This window comes from Aphelocoma coerulescens, assembly GCF_041296385.1.
Source record: "Aphelocoma coerulescens isolate FSJ_1873_10779 chromosome Z unlocalized genomic scaffold, UR_Acoe_1.0 ChrZ, whole genome shotgun sequence".
NCBI classification, from domain to species: Eukaryota; Metazoa; Chordata; class Aves; order Passeriformes; family Corvidae; genus Aphelocoma; species Aphelocoma coerulescens.
In genome coordinates, this window is record NW_027184085.1 from 37781403 (window position 1) to 37796647 (window position 15245).

At 39.5% G+C, this 15245-nt stretch overlaps 1 protein-coding gene across 5 annotated transcripts in view; it reads left to right on the plus strand.

The window, feature by feature from the left end:
* NTRK2 (neurotrophic receptor tyrosine kinase 2) overlaps positions 1-15245 on the plus strand; it is a 209638-nt gene that overhangs the window by 120947 nt on the left and 73446 nt on the right. For 4 of the 5 annotated variants that reach the window (XR_011147650.1, XM_069001029.1, XM_069001028.1 and 1 more), the window contains exon 12: positions 2685-2873. Coding sequence is in view for 4 of the 5 variants with exons in the window: in XM_069001029.1 (XP_068857130.1) it covers positions 2685-2873 (189 nt within the window). In the remaining variant the exon portion in view is untranslated. Of the gene's footprint in view, positions 1-2684; positions 2874-4822; positions 4883-15245 lie in introns of those variants that run through there. The other variant, XM_069001031.1, reaches the window with a different exon arrangement.

The window sequence follows — 15245 nt, forward strand, 5'->3', positions numbered from 1 at the left end:
CTAGCTTTTACCAGTTAGCCTAATTGAGTAGATTTACAGAACAGTTGTCTGCTTTTCACCTGCAGCACTTTGCAGTTTATACTGATTGAAAATAGTAGTTCACCATACAAAATTGCATCTTGAAGTACTGCAGAAATTATTCAATGAATAGATTGAGTTCCTAGTCATTATTCCACTTTAACATCTAGAAATGTGTAATGGTCACTTTTCCTTGCCATCACTGCGTGTATGGTGGAAGCAAACAATGACAAAAGAGCCTCCTCCTGTGTAGCAGAGAACAGCAGGACTGAAAAGGACTTAAAGACATGCCTCTATTAAGTTTCAGTTTAAGAGAATTTGCCTATTTGCTGTGAGAGAAAGGATTTGTCCTTATACTAAAGCTACATTATAGTGTAAAAGCATTTTGTTTTCCCAAGAAAGTGTGTATTAGTCAGCCTGCTTTTTTGGAGCAACAAGTTGGGATTCAGAAAGTTTAGAGATGTAAGGATGATATCTACCAAAAACTGAATGCAGTTTTAAATGGGTTGCACTCTTAATGTTTGTGCAAACAACTCTCACACATCTGAAAAATGTGTTGTGACTTAACGTAACTTATCTTCTGTGCCACCTGAGCAACCCATTCTCACTATTTGTTAGGCTCTGGCCTTCATTAGAGAAATCTTCACCAAAAACTCTTAATCCTGGCATCTTTCCAAGTACAGTCAATCATGTGGGGATCAGGGTGATCAGTAACAACAAAACCAGCCTTGGTATGAGTATTTCATTTGATAAATTGCAGAGATCTAGGCTTTACTTACATTTGTCAACAGTGACTTTCACACGAAGTGCCAGGTATTTGAAAAATTAATTCTAGTGTTTCAGGTTGAGGAGGAAGTACTTTTTCAAACTATGAGAACATTTCCCTCATGCACCATTAAACCAACTGGGGAGAAAGAAAAGCAGGACAGGGGTGTGAGTATGCTTGTGTCTCAAAATACAGGGTTGAATAGCCACATGCCAGAATATTCAAGTTTTATTGCTATGAGCCATGCCACATAATGATGAAGTGATTTTGGTGACAATACAGTGAGCCGTAGAAGAGTAGGAGTTTCTTTAAAGCTGCCCTTTCTTTCCTGTGCTTGGGACTGTCCTTTTTCTCATCTTGTTCTTCAGTTGTGTGTCTGCTGCAGTGGATTCTGCTTGTCTTCTCTGATGTCCTTAGTAATGTGAATACAGAACCTGCTGGTGGTCCCCATTCTCACTCTCTCCTCTGCATTCCCTATCTCTCCTGCAGACACAGATGCCATCTACTTGGCGGGGCTCTGTCTTGCCTCTGCAGTGCTCCTTCTGTCCATCCTAAAACTCAGTCTGGGACTCCAACATGTTGTAATTGTCACCTGGGTGGCAGGTGATTTGAAGTAAACACAGCTTTTTATTGTCCTCAAGGTCTTCTCTGCTGTCCTGTTCTTTGAGGGGACATTTGCTCAACATGTTGCTGCTGCCCAAAGGCTAAACGCAGTTGGCTAAAGATGCCATTTCAGGATAGGCACTTCCAGATGGTGTTTTTTTCCATCTGTTTCTTTCATTGTCTTTTGATTGTTACAATTAAGAGATGTGAATGTTATCCCCAAAACCTTAGTTAATGTGGATGGAGAATGAAGTGAAATATGATATGTGTGATCTCTGCTGGCTCTTTAGTCAGGAGATCAGGCAAAATGTCTTTGCTGTTAAATGGTGCTTCTGGTTTTCTATGAATACTGAATGTAAACTGGAAGAAGTCATGTGGAATTTAAGTGGCGGAGTTAGATGTCAAGAGTTCAAATGTCATCTGTGCTGATTTTGCTATTAGTTCAAAGGCTCCTGCAGTTCACAGAAGTGGGACACTGTGCTAAGCAGGATTTTTTTTTAATCTGTTTACAAGGTTTTATCTCTGTGGCACTTTCACTAAAAATACAAAGCGTAGAATGGAAACAAAACAAAAACTGTCACTGAATTACTGTTCACAATAGACCTTTTTCTGGAAGGTGACTAGATTCAGGTATGGATTGGAGAGCCAATGGGATGTACCCCTGGGCGGGATGAGCCCCTCTGCAGCAAATTCAGGTTTTACTCCACTGTTCTTCTCAGCATCTTCTCTGCATGTCTGTAACTATGCAAATTGTCCCCTGGACTTTGACCGTGAACCATGTTTCTTTCAGAAATTACCAGCTTCCCACATCAGGATGAGCCCATTTGCTCTGTGCCTTTTGTCTTGTTATAAAGCCAGGTAGGGCAGGCATTCCTTGGATTTGCGGTGTTACTGCTGTGTGATTCAAGTAGCACATAAGGTAAAAAAGTTAATGTGTGTATTCCATAGCTTATTTCTGAAAATGACAGAATGAGTTCAACAAATTTTGAGATCTTTCACAGTGGAAGACTGTGCACAGCCTGTGCTGGACTCTGACATTTAGTCTAGGTGATGTACCAGTACAAAAACTTGTTACGATTCCAGTTCCTAATGAAAAAAAAACCCACTGTTCTCCATCTGCACCCAGACATACAAAATTTCTGAGGAAGGTCAGCAAGGCACACAAAGAGAGCTGTTGACTATAGGAATGGAGGACAACTGGTCAAAATTAGGAAAAAAAAAAAAAAAAAAAAATTACACATCTGAGGGAAGAGTACCGTACACTGAGTTACAAGAAAATCTTTGTCTCTAACTCCAGGTCCTTCTTCAGTCATCAGCAATGACGATGATTCAGCCAGTCCCCTCCACCACATCTCAAATGGCAGTAACACTCCATCTTCTTCTGAGGGGGGTCCTGATGCAGTCATCATTGGGATGACGAAGATTCCTGTCATTGAAAATCCACAGTATTTTGGAATTACCAACAGTCAGCTCAAGCCAGATACCTGTAAGTACAAACAACTGTATGTGTTTTGATCATTCATTTTACCTGTGCAACTGTTGTGGCTCCTTAACAGAGCTAGCATAACAAAATACTCTTAAATTCCTGGCAGTGGAATGGTGGGGTTAAAATGTGTGCTATTTATTAAAGATACATGGGATGAACCGCTTTACCTCTGTCTAAGCCAAATTCAGCCCTTGTGACGAGTCAATGAAGTGAGCGGTGTTATGCTCAAAGCCCAATCCATATTTCATCAAAAATCACTGGTAGCCTTTCCATTGATTTCAGTGGTCTTTGGCCAGTCCTGTGCTCTGAATGTGTTCTTGGGAGAAAACAAATCTTGGATCAGAAGCAAAAGTCAGTATTGTTACATATGCACTACTTTTAAATTAATCGTATCAGCATCACCAGGTCATATTAATATAACCTAACTTTCAGATCTGAGTATTTGTAAATTTGTAAGGATGATAAGGGTTAAAACTTGAATTCTTGTAATTTCATTGTATAATTCAACCTCTACAAATAGAACTTATTTTGAGTATTTAAAAGTAGAGCAGAAGAGCAGAAGGTTGCATGATGGGCAATATATGTCACATACAAATTCTTTCATGTTAAGTGGAATGTGAAAAAATATGAAGAGCTAAACATACTGAACTATGAAGAGTTAAACAAAGAGTATTACTTACTTAGATGCTGCTTACTTCACATACTACTTTTCAAACCTACTAACAGTTTCAGAATTGAACATGTCAAATGCTGATTTTTGAACCAGTGATTGGCATTAATGCACATAACTGAGAAAAAAAAACCCTAAAGGATATTGTGATAAACAGTAACTGCACTTCTTACTATTTCTCATCAGGACACTAAGTTCTGTAAGTGTTTCAGAGAAGGTTGTTCCAAAGTGTCACTGGAATTCTCAACTGTTTCTCTGGGAAGTCTCTGTAGAGATTCCCAATATAACTAGATTTGCAACTAAGGGACACTAAATCCTGTCTGTATCCTGCCCTGAAAGATATCACTTCCTAGCACAAACTGTAGTATAGGGGCTTACTGCCAAGGTTGGAAGCCTTTGCCTCCAACTTTGCAAAGCTTAAATGCTGTAACAGAAATCCCTTTTGACCTGTGCATGAGGGCATGCATGCATGACATGAATGCATAACTTCTAACTGCGAACAAAGACTGATGCTGAGCTACCCACTTACCTTGTAAATATTAATGCTTATTTAGATCCAGATGTTGCACTAAGCACAGTCCAGAAGGATGGTCCTGCAACACAAGGTCTTTTTATGCCTTTTTACATCCCTGATGTCCATTATTACTATAGCTTTTTGTTGTGACACTATTTTGTGACTAGAAATGTTGCATTATCTCTTCTACCAGCAGATAAGAATGATGATAATGTGAATATTCTGACCCAGCATATGCAGTGGGATCACAAGAAAATCACTGAATTGGTGATATTTGATCAGCATGAGAAAAATGTAATACAGATACATTCTGATGAGAATATTAATTCTTGTGAAAAATAGAAGCCGCTGGAGAATCATAAATGGGCAACATACTCACTAGTGCTCCCTATTATTATATAAAAGGCTATGCTTTTAAGTATGAGGCTACTGTAGCTCTATTCCCAGCTGCATTAAACAATTTTAAATTCTTTAAATAAATATCAGTAACTGCAGAGTTTTTAACTTCAGCATTAATGTTGAAACAACATACATGCTGTTTCGGGGAAAAACCCAAACTGTACCAAAACACAGAATTCTCTCACATTTAGTAAGCTGCACATTAAGTACTGACATACTAAATCATGGCTGACTTGTGTTAAGTATGTCCTGATCCTAAAAATACGTACGTCTGTATCTGGTTTTGTGTTCTACAATGAAACCTGCATGGTGTCAGGGAAATTAATCACAGTACATGAAATTCAGTTGGTGTATAAATGCTTGCAGGATATGCTTCAGGACTCTATTGTGGTTCTCTGGAGATGTTTGAGGGGCTGATGGTCTGCATTCTGCCACATTGCCACTGTGGTCCCAGTCTTTGTGTTTTGGAGGTGGGTGTTGCTTTTGCTTTAGCAGAGAGAATCAGGTAAACTATGGCAGTGTATAAACCAAGACAGATTTCTTCTACCACACTGAGCATCTCTCCAATAAAAAGTGTAATTGAAATTGTCTTGAACAAAAATGGGCTTCCCCAATATAATTTTGCATATCCTCTCTTTCCTTCTTTCTCAGTTGTATATTATTACAGAGCTGTGCTTGCCCTTTCTTAACCTGCCAACCTCCTCCTGATGTGTATATCTGGTTGTTTATAAACCTCTAACCTAAGTAGCTTTTGCAACTTGTTCCTGGTTAGAATAATGCCAGCTCCAGATGTCATCTGGTTTCTCATCTACAGCAAGATAGTTAACATTTATTTTTATTTCCTCTCTGTTCTAAGTTCCATTGTTCACCAGAATTAAACCCAACAATCACTGACAGTCATGCTGGAAGAGGTACTTCTGTATTTAGCGTATGTTGCTCTGTGGAAGGAGGTGAAACATCAAGCTAGGTGAAACTGTACACAGATTGTATTGCAGTTTTCACAGAAATGAAGGAGTACTCTTTCTGTGAGTAGCAAGTGGAATTTCTTTTTTAATATCTACTGAGGGTGTACTATGACTTACCTACCAAAAACCATTTCTGAATACAGAGTATCAAGCTTCATTGCAAAGTATTAGAAGAGCATGTGTTTAAAACAAAATTTAAAAGTTGATTACAAACAGTGTCATTTGAAATTCCATCACTGAATCTATAATTTGGTCCTTTCACTACTGAATAACTAAATCCAAAGAGTGATGACTTCTAAAGAGTCTATCTCAGGCTAAAAGTTACAGCATTTTCCTCCTCTTAAGATACAGCCTTCAGGGTGGGAAGAACAAACTGGTGAAGACCAAAGACCCGTCAGCTTCAGTGGTCAGCTTCCAATCATCACTCAGCAGGACTGCATTTCTGTCACTTCAGCACAACATTCGTCCCTACCTTTAACTGATGTAAAGTAGATTGGAAGATTACATCTTCCAATTGGGATTGGCTGATATTTCCCATTTAAGCTACCAGTATTACTCACCAGCTCCTTCAGCATGTCTGTCTGACATGCTATACCAGCGCTCCTAGCTTTTCCTTTCCATGCCATATACTGTTGATTGCTGCTGGTTGGTAGGTTCATCTGCAACTCCAACATCTTGAATATTTTCACCTTGAAAGAATACACTCTGAGGTGCATAAACATGTTTCAGACACCTACCAGACTTCTTGGTTCCTTTTTGTATGAAAGCAGAAGTTATTTCTCATTTGTCAGTTCTTGTCAGTGCCAATTCTGTTATCAGATGGATGAGAGAGAGCCAGAAACCTGGACATGATGCAGTGCTCTTTGCAGTTAAGGTATTATAAACCAGGTGCTGTGTTAGTGTCCACCTGCAAACCTCTTGCCTGGGAATTACGAACGAGGTTCAGTTGTTGCTGTGGAAAATTGAGGCATAACTTTGTAGGGAAATAACATCACCACGTCCATAATCCTTGCATGGATGGCAAAACTTTCAAGACTTTTGTCCCCTGAAATCAGCTGGACAATGTAATATTTTGTGGGCATAAAACTTAACCTTTACTAGATGGTTAGCTTCACTAATCTTATGAGCTGTCACAGACCCTAAGATATTTGATATTTTCATTAATATTACAGTATTTCAAAAATCAGTCTTCTACACGTCTGCACAGAAATTGTAGTTGCTAAAGTTATCAGGCAAGCCTACCAAACCTGTTGAAACAGGACAGAGAAAACAAATCCATTTTCTCAAGGACCAGCTATGGGCTTTCTTCATCACTTAGCTTGCAGCCTAGCACTTGGAATATATCAGTCAATGACTGTTAGATTTCTGTGATTCATGGTGGAAATGCACTCAGTAAATAACATTGCTACATTGATAAGAATGTGAAAATCTGACGAGAGGTCACAAAACATCAGTGGAAGTGCCCAGGTTGAGATTCTGAGGGTAGAACTTGGATAAGAAATTTCTTGCAGATGGTTTTGGGATTTTGAGAAATTGTTCTCTGAGCCTTGCCCCAGTAACTCCCACCCCTGCCCCACGAAGTCGCTGTGGTTGTTTGGGTGCTACTGAAAGGAAGGTTGGAGCTTTGCCCTTTAATGAAGTGGTTTGCAAGCTCGTGGTTTCAGCCCCCCTGTAGTGGAGAAATAGCTGCACTGACATCAGTTTGCACTTCCCAGCTGATCTGTACTTGCAACTCACTTAGTTTTGTCAATTTCATGGATTTCAGTGTTGGAAAAGAGCATACTGTACTGGGCAGGCTTATTAATTAGTTAGTGGATGGTTTAGTGGCAGGATGTTTTCAGTGACTGACATATAAATAGCCATTGCATTTCAGATGACGTTGTGTGGATTGTGACTTTCATATGGGAAATTTGGGTATATTCTTGAGATAGTCTTAGTATTCCATCTCTATTTCTGCATTTTCAGATTGTGTTCTTTCAAGTGTAGGAGTCTGAATATGCAGTTTAGATAACAGTTATTTTACTTCCAGTTGGCTTCCATTAGGGAAAGTCTGAAGCTGATTACAAGTTGGCAGAAATAATTTTTCTAAATTAATTTTTATTTATTTTGCTGATCTGAAAAAATGAATTTAGCCTATAGTTCCAGTTCCAGAGTAAATTGCTAATTGCATGTGCAGTGCTAATTTTAAAGGCAGAAGTTTTGAGAGCACCCTGCTTTTATCCCCTTCTGAACACTGAACTTTTCAATTTATGTTTAGGGATTTTCATTTGCGTTTCAGGGATTGTTACATCATTTAGTTAAGGGTGATCTCAATCTTCTTCTGACTTTCCTTGTTCTTTAACTATATATTTCTTTTTAACATATGCATAGCCAGATTTTTGGTGTTCCCTTTAGTCAGGAAAGTTGCAGTAATGCTCTGCTTCAGTCCACCCCCTTCTTGAATGACTTTTGAGGGAGAAAAGAAATAGGACAGTTATTCTTACCATTTTATCATGACCCCGATAATACAGGACTTTTGTCTTTAAAGCCATAGGTCTTGGAGTCTGGTGATGATGTCAGATTTCATTTTAGAATGAAAAAATCTGAAGAAAAGGTTCAGAATACGAGGCAGACCCCAAAAGCATGAGGAAACAGGAGAAAAAAATCTGGATTTTTTGTTATTTTGTTTATTATATTCTTTTTTGGTTTATTCATTACATTCTTTTTAAATTCAGTTTTGATGATTTGGGAGCATTTGAACAGGGCAGAAGCACATGAGTGTGCAGAGCTGGCCCTGGTCTGCCAGTGTGGGGAGGCGGCCCTTGTCACAGCCACCACAGAGACTGGAGGGGAGCAGCCGGACACTAGGGCCTGCTGAGTTGTGTTTCCTCTACCAGGCTGTTTGCAGAAGGGTGCATCTAGTTGTAGGTCAACACTTCGTTGTTTTCACAGCTCTGACGACTCACACCTTACAAGGCAGTCTGGCTTCTCTTAATTTTGGAGCATGTTGACAACCTTCTTCCAAACCCTTGGATCAATATCAGTGGGTCATTCAATATGAAAAAAGAAGTAGTTGTATTTCCAGGGTAGATGCAACAGAAAGAGGAATTGTGATCACCTGGTCTGTATTTCTCAGGCATCCTTGTCCCGGGAGTCCCACAGCAGAGCCTGGCCCCAGCATGTGTTTCTTGGCTGGGTGTGGTGTGCAAGATCTCACTGCCAAGCAGTGACCAGTTTCACTCTGGTGAAATGAAAGCTGCTGGCAAAAATAAAATTCACCAGGAGAGTCTCTGTGCTGCAGGGATCTGACAGGCCTCTGACCCAGAGCAGGAGATCTATCTGTTTCTGGGTGCTGCTCATCCTGTACAGGTAACATCCTCTGGAAAATAGCAATGTGCAAAGTGCAGACTGTCTGCAGCAGGTAGTCTCCATCTGACTTTATTCCAGATCATGTCTGTCACCCTACACTTTCCTACAGTCCTGAGGAATAGGGGTAATTTTTGACAAATGTTATAAGGTAAAAAATTAATCAGGTTGGTCCCTGTGCACAGAGGAAGGATTGCCCAAGACAAACACTCTGTAAGCATTTCCATCCCTTTTGAAAGGCTTTTGTATTTGAGTGACTACAAAAAAAGGGCTGCTGTAGTGTTTTCTTTGCCAGCTAAGCCCTAAGGCTGGGGATTTTCCATCAGTTCCCAAAGCTTGCTGAGCTGAAAATTTATAAGCAGCTCATTTTCCCATAAAAGACACCATGACCTCAGCAGCCAGAATGCAGGGAAGCAAAACTGATGAATCTTAGTGAAATCCAGACTGGGAGGAAAAACCTCTCTGTCCAAGCTGAACTTGTCATTCCTGACATTCATTGTTAGTTGGGATTGTGTGGTTTAACAGGGCACTCACTTTGGACTCTTCAGATGCTGAAAACTAAAAAAACTTTATATGCTGAAAGTCAAACATGGGTGAGATTGAGGTTACAACGAGGGATATAAAAATTATATTTACTTCTTGTCCTGATCCTGCTGTTTGTTTTACTCTGGAGATATTTTACTGGCTGAATAAGGATATAAAGATATATGAAGTTATCTTTTATATTATCTTGACTAAATACTTCTGTGGTTTGATTGCATATTTTAATCCCTGATTGCAGTCACCATTTAAAATTTGTGTCTTTACAGTTGTTCGTCAAGTCACAGATATGTCAGAAAGGACAGCTGTATATATCAGTGGTGTATTTCCATTAATTGTATTTGACTTTTTTTTTAACTGGGCAAGAGATTTTTCTCCCAGACCATAGCATTCTGAGTCTCAATTATTTTTCCCAAAAATGTGGTCACTTATTTCCTTTGCCCAAATAATGAAATGTAATAGGGAATAAATACAGTTAAGGGAAATTAGATACTTTTACTCCGGCTATTCATTCTGAGAGTCAATAGACCTGCATTTTTTTGTTTTCCAATCAGATGGAAGAAATTCTCCCAAAAGCTGAAGGCTTCAACTTGAAAAGTGCGGGATTTTACCTCATTAAAAATTCAAAATGAAAGAAAAGCTTATTAATTTCCTCATTTAGTGTTGTGGTGAACCCGCAGAATCACTTTTTCCCCAAGATGTTGTTTTTGTTGCAGTCTTGATCTGTCCTTGAAGTCCATTTACATCTAATTAAAAAAAGGAAGATATCATGCTCTCTGCAAAATATTTGCATTTCAGCACACAGAATGTTGTTCGGTGACCCAGATTATTCAGTAAAGTGTTTTCACTGAAGTCCAAATGCTGGAAATGCAAGAAAGAACAGCTTTGACTCTGAATTCTGTTTTGTGGATAGCACAAGTGTTTTACCACTTGGAAATAACAGCACATGAAACATACTTCTGGGTAAATAGCAGATGTTCTAAGGACATCTGAGCAAAGAAGATCCAAAGTAAGCATTTCAAGTACATAGTATGAGTCAAGACAGTATGACAGATGCACTCTCAAGGAAATGTCCAGTGTCAAAATTAAGGTGAAGCGTGCACCTTCTTGTTTAAATTTGTCAGGTAATATTCAGATAAGAACAGTGTTCTTCCTCGGCAGAGCATTGAAGTACACTGTCCACATCAAGCCCAACTGTGGGCTTCAGTCAACAAGAACACTTTATGAAAGATAAGTGAAATTAAGCACATGTTCAAACATTCTCTGCAATTAGGGTATTAGTCAAGGTGAAAAAACCCAATGTGGTGATTTTAGACTAGAGTAATCTCCATGGCATTGCTACGTTCAGTTTGTCATTTGATAATACATCTGTATCAGAAATACATACAGTGTTTTGTCACCAAAACACCTAGCTAAATCAGTGACACGTAAATGACAAATAGTCATTTATATTCTAATGGTTTAATTGCGCCTTTCAGACTCTGCAAACTAGATTCTATGGATGTTGATTTTATATGCAGAAACCTGCATGGGTAGTACTTATATTTAGTATAATAGGAATAATAAAATATTATTTAGTATAATAGGAAAAGAATATATATATATATATATTTAGTATAATAGAATAGGAAAAAAAAGGGCAATCCATTCTGAAAACATCCCTATCATGAGCCTATACATAAGAGTAGGATTTGGCTTTGGATTTATTTGTTTGTGTCAGTGAAAGTTTTGGCTAAATGAGAAATACACATCCCAGGGAAATAAGAATAAAATGAGAAATTTTAAGTCTGAGAAATACTAAAGTATGAGAAAGTGAGAAATAAATAACTTAGTCGCCAAAATTATTTAATAAACCCTGCTTCTAATTTCCTTGAATTCATCACCAAGCAAGTTGCATCATTATTCAGAAACATGATTGTGTAAAAATGCAGTTAGCCCTGAGCACAAACGCAACTAAAGATGAATTTTGGGAGAAAATTATCAGGAACACAGATGCCCACAGTAAGCGTTGGTTAAGACAGAGTAGTATTTATTGCAGTTACAGGGTGATGAGCCATGTTGTTTTTCAGCTGCGTGTAACATCTTCACTGCTCTCGCCAGCAGCTGTCTCTGAGCAATTAAGGCTGTCAATGCTTTGAGACTGACATTTGAGAGAAGTTTAGCAGTTTGTGTCCTGCAGGACCGTGTGGTTGGCTTTGCAAGTCTGCAGATCTGCTGCAGGCAGGGAGGCTCTGGATGGCCTGTTATTCCTGGAGCCATCAGAACTCTGAATATATGCATGCACCTCATGTTTCTGTGTGTGAATGGGGGGTGCATTGACTTGCACAGCAGCCCGAACCCAGCAGGATTTCACCTGCTCTGTGTTGTCCTTCCCTTTCCTACATCATTTGTACTCTGGCTACTAGATTCTACCAGGGAGCTGCTTTCCTTACTGCATCCCGCTGGAGATGAATATGAGGGCTAGGATGCAGAAAGCTCGAGCTTTCATCTGCTCTTGGTTAATGTCCCAAACCTTTTCCTTTCTGCAGCCTGTGCAGCTTGATTATCATCTGTCTTGAGGAGCCTTCCCCAGCAAAAATGCCACTGAAGTTCATAAGGTTTAAGCATGTTTAAGGTTTGGTTTTGACAGGTTTTTGCTGGGGAGTGCCTCAATGTCTCAGACTTATCTGCATCTGTTTTACAAGCATAGGGTAGACCAGCAAAAAGTTGAATCTAACAGACATTTAAAATGTTGTCAGAGATAAAAGTAACACTGTTGGTAATATTATTAAGTACTCTGTAATGTTCTTCAAATATTTTTTTGTCAGAACTAGCTTGTTAGTTAAACTAGGAAACAGACTTCTCATGTTCTACAAACATCAGTTGAGGAAAAATGATAAGATTAATTTTTTTCTCAGTGGAAGGTGTTTAATTAATATGCCCCTTTTAATTTAGACATATGTTTTATAAAATAAAATACCTACGTTCAGCATTTTTGAGTCATATAAAAACTAGAATTATGTGAGTAGACAATTCCAGGAATGTGTTTCCATCATTAATCAACAGGTATAATATGTCAAGAGTGAAATGTATTTTATGATCATTTTTATAGCCCTCCCTTTCTCACTTGCCCTTAAGCTAGTTTTCTTTAGATTTGTTGGGCAGAAGTGAGAACACCTTTCATTACCCTCTGCTTTCTTGGTTAAGGATGCTGAAGGGACCTCTGCTTAGTGGGGCAATGTCTGAGGGACACAAGGAGAGACAGGCCATCCTTGAGCTCAGTAGTACTTGTCAGTGAGGGTTGTAGTGACTTTGTCAGCCTGTGATTGAGCAGGACATTCCACAGAGGATGGGCTATTGATCTTCAAAGGTCAGAATTCGGATTGAATCATGAGACATGCAGATCTGGTAGGAGGTGAACACTGCCTTGGGCTTGTATCTAGTCCATCCAGGCCCATAATAACTGAAGACTATTATTTGCAGATTGAGAGGCACTTACTGTGAGTGAAGTACAAAACTCCTGAGTAAGCTAAGTCAAAACCCTGCAACGAGGTCTGAAATTCTTAAAAGTTCTCTGGATGAAAAGTTGTGCCATACCTATGGCTAGCAACTTGCCCGATAGCTTTGGGGGGCAGTTAAACAATTAAATGGAAAATGTAGTGCATGGGGGGTGTTGTTTGCATTTTTAAAAAATACGTGGTGTATGCATATCGATTATTTCCTGTTTCTCTATATTGTGGCATATCTCTGTATAATTAATACTCTCTCTAAGAATTTTTTTTTTAAATTTCTGCAGTTGTGGGATCTAAATTCCATTCTCAGACATCAGCTACTCTGCTGAAATTGCATTCAGGTGCTAAATAACGCTAAGTAACTGGTTTTCTAAAGAGTCCTAAACAGCTTCAAAATGTAAAGTCTGGTCAATAGTATTCAGAGGCTTAGTCAGCTTAGTACTTTGGGAAATGCAAGTAAATAATTGCTTCATCCTTAGCTACCTAAATGCCTTTGAAAACTGGTTGTTGGAAACTGTTGAAAGTCAGTAGTTACACAGGGTGCAGGAAAGGCTGCAAGAGGATGCCTTGAACAGCTCTGAGTTGTTTTAGACAGTTGGAATCAGAGTTAAGAAGATGGGGAGCAAAGCTGTTTTCAGAGCTTCCTTCCCTTCTTTCCTCCTCCCACCTTGGTTTGTTTCCTGCAGAACTGGAAAGAAGGAATGAAAAATGAGGTGGTTGTCTCTATCATGTGGTTATTTATTCCCAAGATTGGATAGTGAGAAACTAAATCTAACTTCAAACAATCTCCAGTTTATATAATTTTAGAGGAAAGACAGATATGACAGAATTTTCAACTGCCATTATGAATACTTTCTTGAGCCACAGTTTCAGTCAGAAACTTTCTGAAATGAAGCCATTCCCACACAGGATGTCTTATTTCTGAGTGTTGCTGAGGATTTCTTAAGATTTGGTTTCTTAGGCTTGTGGTATTTTTTTCCCTTTTTTTTTTTTTTTTGGTGCCCATTGCTTGGAAGGCCTGTGGCTGCCTTAACAAAAAACCCCAAGAAATAGCTGAAAACAATACTCATCAAGTGGAACATGTCCCAGACAAAGTAGGAACAGAAAAAGGGAGAAACAAATGGAAAAGAAACAAGAACCTCAGCCTCAGCTTTTGGCAAAGAAAACACAATAAATACATGTCTGATTTGTTCCAACCACTTTGCAGGAGGACATGATTTATCTTGTCCCTGTTTTATTTTCATCAGAAGAAAAGTTTTGCAGTATTTGCAGACTCTGCTTGAGAGGCTGTTGAGACTGAAATAGCAATGGGATTGCCTCCAGACAGAAATGCATTGACCTGCCCTGCATAGAAAAGCTTGAAAAGCTCCTTCTTGAGTGGTAAACAGCAGGAGAAAAGCTTATAGGCTAATTCTCCATACTCTGATTTAGAAGAGGAAATACCCTGTTACAGAGTGTTGTGTTCTGATGGGTTTGTGATGCTTCAGTCCATGAACTTCACTTGTGCAATGGCAGGTGTGCAAAGGTGCTGTATAATCAGGTGAGAATGAAATGATTTGTGTTATCATTGCCCAGCAATGCCATTCCCGCTTATGCTGATAGTAAATTCTCACTTTATTTTGCGGACTCTATCTGCTCAGTTCAGGAATGGACAGATTGCTACAGTGGATCGTGGTAGTAACTTCTGCTCCTGACAGTGGCAATACCTATTAGGAACCTTTCTTCAAATAAGTATCCAATAAACCTTAAGGTGTGTATTTCTTTCACATCTTCTAACACCTAAAGATTGGCTTATGCTCAGTGACACATTGATGTCCTTTTGTAGATACTAACCCTGTCTAATAAACAAGCTGATATTCCCAGAATAGTATGTAGCGGCTTCCCTGACATTAACAGCAACGTATTTATACCCTTCTATGGCTGAAACGCTCAGAGCAGAGAAGAGAGATCAGAAGCAGCTAAAAGGCCAGAAGGTCAGAGATCACCCACAACCATTGCAGCAGAGAGCTGATGCTCATCTGTCTTGGCAGGTAATGACGTGAAACGGTGTTAGCAAGATCAGAGATGATTAGTGTTCTGCACTCAGTGCAATCACAGGGGTGAGCCTTTGGTTCTGCCCTGAGGGCTCTGAACCCCACAGCATTCACAAAGTGCCTGGAGAAGGGCACCCCGTCTGTGTCAGGACAAGTAGAGGCAAGTTTGCAGTCCCTCAGCTTCTGCAGCCCATGGCTGACTGCAGGTGTAAACTGCCTTGTGACCAAGTCACATCAGTTCTGTGGCCACTACTGGGCAGGGTGAATTAGTGGGCTGGACTCCTTCAGATGCCATAGCCAGCCCCAGATCACATCAGCCAGCAGGCATCAGATATGAAGCTCAAAAGCTCTGTGCTCAACTCAGCCTTAAAGGAGAGCACCTTTCAGCCTTGTGCCCAACCCTGAGAGGAGACAT